The sequence below is a fragment of the Dendrobates tinctorius genome, unplaced genomic scaffold (genome assembly GCF_039654945.1).
Source record: "Dendrobates tinctorius isolate UK_male_01 unplaced genomic scaffold, ASM3965494v1 ptg000016l, whole genome shotgun sequence".
In the NCBI taxonomy this organism is placed as follows: Eukaryota; Metazoa; Chordata; class Amphibia; order Anura; family Dendrobatidae; genus Dendrobates; species Dendrobates tinctorius.
Window position 1 is genome coordinate 61,011,510 of NW_027361684.1, and position 7,157 is coordinate 61,018,666.

The following is a 7,157-nucleotide window of genomic DNA, read 5'->3' on the forward strand; positions in this document are numbered from 1 at the left end:
AGTGGAGAATCCATGAAGGTTTTTTAAATTATTTATTTACAGCGCAAAAGCGGCTGATGAATATCCCCATCATCTGCTCCTGCTCTCACTGTTATTAGCAGCAGCAGGTGTCAGATGATGGGAGGGGTTGTCCCATCAGCTCACACCAGTGACCGAAGGTAAACTGTGTCCCTTCGATCTTAACTGAGTGCTCATGCTGTCTTTTGTCAGCGTAAGATCCACGGTTCTCTGAGCAGCGGGGATGATTTCAATGCTGATCAGAAGCGGACATGTGCTGCGCTGTCATGCATGTGACAGCATGTCAAACACTGTATTGTCAGGCCCCCCATTAAAGTGAATGGGGTTCGAGTCCACTCTGCTGGACCCCACACCGTTTTTTTAATTATTTATTTACAGCGCAGGAGTGTCTGATGAATACTCCCATCTGCTGCTCTTGCTCTCACTGTTATTAGCAGCAGCAGGTGTCAGCTGATGGAAGCTGTAGTCCCATCAACTGACACCAGTGACTGGAGGTAAACTTTTTACCTCCGATCACAGCTGAGTGCTTATGCTGTTGTAGGGTAGTGGCTGAGGGAGGCGATTAGGTGGTGCTGATCCAACAGGACTGGGGTAGAGGAGACGATGAAAGATAAAGGGAGACCAGCAGGGATGGGGGTGACCCGCTTCTTAGCGTCGACAGACTGGAGACTGAGACAGAAATTGGGTTCAAGAGGTCCGCTTTTATTCACCACCTTGATGGCGACCTCTGTCATGCATCACAAGACATTCACAGACCGTTTGTTCACAGACCCGTATACCTTCACTTTCCTATTTTCACCATCGTGGCATCCTCTGTGGCTCTCCTAACTGTGGCTGCCCTAAGCATTTCCACCACAGTGCTTCGCCATTCAAAGTACACTGTTACTCGTTACTCTCAGACTGTCTCCGTCTGCCGTTACTGTCCTTTGGGTCACCCCCCGTGACAGTCTCTCCTGTCAGATACTCTCTGAGGGCCCTCTGCTGCCTTTCACTTCACAGCAGACCCTCCTATCTAGTGAGCTCCCCTGGCTGACTGGAACTTCTGGAACATGCAAAAATATAAGCCGCGGAGACACCATCACATGTTTCTCAACGCAAGCAATGACTAGCCAGGTCTTTCACCGGGAAGGAACAACCACGGGAAGGGCAGTCTCCAATGAAGGAAACCACCTATGCCAAAACATGGTATCCATCCACAGACAGCTGTTTCGGGGTATTGCCCCTCATCAGTGTGGAGTAGGAAACTGGCTAGTAGGAGCAATGCCTAGTAGAGGACTATGAAAAAGGAGGATGATTGACCTCATGGAGATCAACATCCGACACTGCGGAGACACCATCACGTGTTTCTCAACGCAGTGATTCTAGAGCACTGCCCCCATCCCTTATGGGAAATATGTAAAACATGCAAAAATATAAGCCGCGGAGACACCATCACATGTTTCTCAACGCAAGCAATGACTAGCCAGGTCTTTCACCGGGAAGGAACAACCACGGGAAGGGCAGTCTCCAATGAAGGAAACCACCTATGCCAAAACATGGTATCCATCCACAGACAGCTGTTTCGGGGTATTGCCCCTCATCAGTGTGGAGTGAAAGACCTGGTTAGTCATTGAGAAACACGTGATGGTGTCTCAGCAGTGTCGGATGTTGATCTCCATGAGGTCAATCATCCTCCTTTTTCATAGTCCTCAACTAGGCATTGCTCCTACTAGCCAGTTTCCTACTCCACACTGATGAGGGGCAATACCCCGAAACAGCTGTCTGTGGATGGATACCATGTTTTGGCATAGGTGGTTTCCTTCATTGGAGACTGCCCTTCCCGTGGTTGTTCCTTCCCGGTGAAAGACCTGGCTAGTCATTGCTTGCGTTGAGAAACATGTGATGGTGTCTCCGCGGCTTATATTTTTGCATGTTTTACATATTTCCCATAAGGGATGGGGGCAGTGCTCTAGAATCACTGCGTTGAGAAACACGTGATGGTGTCTCCGCAGTGTCGGATGTTGATCTCCATGAGGTCAATCATCCTCCTTTTTCATAGTCCTCTTCTAGGCATTGCTCCTACTAGCCAGTTTCCTACTCCACACTGATGAGGGGCAATACCCCGAAACAGCTGTCTGTGGATGGATACCATGTTTTGGCATAGGTGGTTTCCTTCATTGGAGACTGCCCTTCCCGTGGTTGTTCCTTCCCGGTGAAAGACCTGGCTAGTCATTGCTTGCGTTGAGAAACATGTGATGGTGTCTCCGCGGCTTATATTTTTGCATGTTTTACATATTTCCCATAAGGGATGGGGGCAGTGCTCTAGAATCACTGCGTTGAGAAACACGTGATGGTGTCTCCGCAGTGTCGGATGTTGATCTCCATGAGGTCAATCATCCTCCTTTTTCATGGAACTTCTGGAACGTCCCCTCAGCCTTTATACTACCTGTCCTGGTAGCTCTTCCCACTATCACCTGACAGAGTCCTCTGACCAATGACAATGACCTTGACCCATGGCAGTTACATAACCACTTTCTTCTCCGCTCCCCACTGCCCTCTAAAGGTCACTCTACAGCACGGCACCCATTTACTCTTCATCTCAGCGCTTCCACTCCTACGCTGAGCTATCCCTCTGCCTACCACTAAAGGCAGATCTCTCCGTCAGGTGCACCTCCAAACACTGTCTTCTGAAAGTGTTGGATCCGAGGCGCTCTGACCGGCGGGGATGATTTCATCGCAGATCAGAAGCGCTACACCTGTGTTTCCCACACTGTCACACAGCTTGGGAAACACTGGCTTTTGTGCTCTACATATTCTGCTATATTCAGTGATTTATTTGACGATAAAATTGGTGAATATTGCAAATTCGGTGATCATGAGCTGAACCGAACATTCAAATATTCGCTCATCTCTTATGCTGATATTTCTTTTCTGGTGATAATTTTTCTAATCTCTTGTACTTTGGTACTTTGTATAAACAGGAGTGTGGCCCTCCTATCTGAGCTACAGTAAGTATTTATTTAATCTATACCGTTTTGCCTGGATGCGTGTCTCAGTCGTAACTCCGTCCTGCTCTGCACTTTTTCTCATTGAAGTCACTTGACACATGGTAGGGTTTTAATAATATATAGAGTATAGCACCATCCCAATGGGAATGGGTACACATTGTAGTGGTGGGATGGCTTTATGCATTTTTGATAAAAATTAAGATAACTAAGTACCCTATGATATTTACATGTACTATTACTATTTGCTTATTTACTTGCTGTAGAGTACTCATTTTGATTTTTGTTTTTCTGGTCTTTTGTAAGTTTACAATGAAAAGATTATTTTACAATTTTATAGTAAAGCATGGTTCTATGTTTAACTTCTCTGCAACCTTCCTGGCAACTTAGATCTCTTGTTCATCTACATGCACCTCCATATTTTGAAGGGCACATGCACATGGCTGTATTTTTGGTCAAGTGTGATCCAAGAAAACATCAAATCGCATGTGGATCAATGTTATTCTATGGGGCTGTCCATATGTATGATATTTTTCCTCGGACTGAACAGGTCCATGGAAACAAATTGCCCGAATTTGATTTGATATCTGGAATGCACTCAGCCATTCTAGTCAATGAGTCTGTATAAAACATTAGACTTCACTGAGATGACAACTGAGTGTAGTCCGATTTCAATGGAGAAACAAAATGGAGAAGATGGAACCATTTTATCCCCATCTTCTCCTCATCTGAGAGAATCGGCTCACTCTCTGATCAAACTGTAATCAGAGTTTGATCAGAGTGTGATTTGCATAATCGACCCATTTCTCTCACATGAGAAAATAAATGCTTGTGTGACTAGTAAATAGAGGATCTGCAAGCTTGATCCATATTGCATGCTCTACTTAAACTTTTTATCTTGCCATATTCTTTTCTGAAGGGTGATATCATTCATACTTTTACTAATGGAATCTGTGATTCCCTGGCTTACAACTTGATGTTATAATTCATAAGCAAATGAGACATAAATGCTTTGGGTGTGTTAAAGCACTTTCAAAGCCTCTGCCTCTACCTCCCTGACCATATTCCTTACCCAATTTCACATTCCTCTTCTTGTCTTAAAAACTCAACAGCTGTGTAGTAGTCAATTTTTTGAGCTGTCAGTTAAGTAGGCTAAAATGGAGCTGATTAAGGCCGGGGTCAAACTTACTAGAAACTTGCACGAGCCTTGCATCTCAATACCCGGCACTGCGGCCGGCACTCCGGACCAGAAAGTGCAGTTGTATAGAAATACATGCAGCCACACACTCCGGTCCTGAGTGTCGGCGGCAGTATTGAGATGTGAGACTCTTGCGAGTTTCTCGCAAGTGTGACCCCAGCCTAAGAAAAAGACACAGGAACACAGAGGCTTGGAAAGTGTAGTTTCTTAAAATAGTTGAAGGAAAAAAGTGAAATATAGTTGCAAATATAAATAAAACAATACCAATATACATTTCATCCAGTATCTGAAAACATATCAGCATGTAGTACTAAAACCGCATATACTCATGCATAAGCCGAGTTTTTCAGCTCCTTTTTTGGGCTGAAAAAGACCCTATCGACTTATACTCGAGTCATACGCAAGATAGCTGGTAGGGGAGGGGGAGCGGGGTTGCAGAAGACATCACACTCACCCTTCTGGCGTCTGCATATCAGGCTCTGCTACGTCTCAGTCCCAGCGACTGTATCTCTCTTCCTATCTTCCTGTGCAGTCATGTGACACCGCTCATTAAAGTAATGAATATGGATGCATCTTCACTCCCATAGGGGTGGAGAGCATGTTTATTACTTTAATGAGCAGTGTCACATGACCGCACAGGAAGAAGACAGGAAGAGAGATTCAGATGCTGGGACATGGTATGGTGCCACCATTAACCTTTCTGCAGCATTATATGGGGCATATTTTAATATGGAGCATCTTATGGGGCTTCCATTTCTGCAGCATTATAAGGGGCATATATTATTATGGAGCATCTTATGGGGCCACCATTTTACTTTTTTGAGTATCTATTTTTATTTTTTAGATATACCAGTAGCTGCTGCATTTCCCACCCTCCCAGTCAATAAGTTTTCCCAGTTTTTTGTGGCAAAATTAGGGGCCTCAGCTTATACTTGGGTAGGCTTATTTTCAAGTATATATGGATATTTAACAAACTTTATTCTAAGAATTAAGATTTAAAAATGCAAAATTAAAGCATAAAAGACAATAAACTTTAAACGGGACATTACAAAAGAGTGAGAAAAATTAGAATAGTTCCTATGTAAAGGAATGAATCATTGACAACTTAATGAGCAGGCGACAAAGCATATTAATACAACTGCAGATTCATATATAAGCTTCTACACTATTAACTAAAAAGTTTGTAGATAAATTTCATTTTTTTTCTATTTTTATTAAAGCAGACCTACTGGTTGTAAGAAAAGCATATATATGATTAAGTTATGTTGTCATGGGTTTACCACGACAGAGAGAAGCCTGAAGACCAAAGTGTCTTATTTCTAATACTTCTGCACTGATTAGAAGCACTTTACCATCATATTAAATGGTGCAGGGTATTTTTAGCAGTACAGGAGTTAATCTTCTCACTTGAGTTCTCCTGAAATCTTTCCTGCATTAAGTCTCTGCTGTTCACTGTAAGCCACTCCCATTAGCTATATAATCTGTGCCCTGGTAAGCACTCATTGTCAGCGCAAGCTTTTACTGCATGGGTGGAGGTTGTTGGTAGTTATTTGAGAAGGTTTTTGGAGAATTTATCTGTGACTGTTGCTAGGTTTTGAGTTTTGAGTGTGTCATAGTTCCCCTTCTTCTCCTAATTTTGCTTTACCCCATCCTCCACTCTCCTGTGTATTCATCTGTTGCTTTTTTGATTATATTTGGATGATTTGTATTTTCCTTGTTCCCTGTTTGTTTTATCTTGTTTATGTGGTTGGTGTACACTACTACTCCCCTCTTCTCTGAGTAGGGGAAGTGTACAGACTGACAGTGGATTCAGCAGTTAAAGCAATGTACATGGCTCTGGTGTATTTGCCTTCAGAAGTTATCTGGGTAACAGAGTAAGCCAAGGTGCCCTTAGCATTAGGGACAGGGAAGGAGCCCCTGATCCCTGGACAACCGACAACAGAATCAAGATATATGTGGCTGTTTTCAAATGTATGTTATTAACAAATTGGATAGTTTCAATCAGTTTACAGTGACTCATTATTTACTTTCACATTACCAAAATGAACTCAAAATCTGGGACATACTAACTAGGGAGGGGGGAAGGGCTGGTTATAAACATCATTTGAATGGCAGTGTGAAACTTTTGGCTCAAATCTGGTATGCATTTTCCTGTTTCACCATTTTGTCAACTGCTCAGTGAGATATAATTGTAGAAATTAATTCACATTTGTTATCATAAATTTGCCAAAAAAGAATCAGAATATTACAAATCAGGCAAAAACGTTCCTTAAATCCAATCAGGAGCCTAAGATTTGCCTCAAACTGAATATTGTTATCTCTCAGTTATGTTATGAGATGTCCCTGTGTATAAGGTTGCAAAGAAAAAGAAACTAGCTGCCTGTAAAGTAGAGTTGAGCGACTTTGGTCGGATCGGGTTTCATGAAACAAAATTTGAGTCGGATAAAACTGGTCCGACTAGAGCAAAAAAAGTCGGAGTTTTGTCCGAAACATTCATCCACTCAATGCCGACTTTTATTCCCCATTGATTTGCATTGGGGTCCGGTTTCGGACAAACCTCCAACTTTTTTTGCCCTAGTCGGACAAGTTTCATTCGACTCAAATTTTGTTTCATGAAACCCGATCCGTCCAAAGTCGCTCAACTCTACTGTAAAGTATTAATGTGAGTTCCATTAATCATGTTGTACATAAGCAGACTGTTACAGCCAAAGCACATTAAGAAGAACCTGTGACACGATTGCAGTTGCTGTTTCTAGCTTTTTTGTTTCTGCTGCCCGATAAAACACAGAGGTCCATCTTATATCTCATCTTACCTAACTGAATTCAGTTTAAAGATAATGGTTCCTCCTTTTTATGTTAAGATAACATCAGTTTCTCTGTGTAAGAACAGGAACAGTACCTCCCCTGTGTATAACAAATAAAAGCACTTCCCCTATGAATAATTATAACAGAACCTC

At 42.7% G+C, this 7,157-nt stretch overlaps 1 protein-coding gene across 1 annotated transcript in view; it reads left to right on the plus strand.

Annotated features, from left to right (window-relative positions):
• LOC141080679 (uncharacterized) overlaps positions 1-5,523 on the plus strand; it is a 59,805-nt gene extending 54,282 nt beyond the window's left edge. Inside the window, exon 6 of the mRNA XM_073566069.1 lies at positions 5,421-5,523. Coding sequence (XP_073422170.1) covers positions 5,421-5,523 — 103 coding nt within the window. The remainder of the gene's footprint in view (positions 1-5,420) is intronic.
• Positions 5,524-7,157: the final 1,634 nt, after the last annotated feature.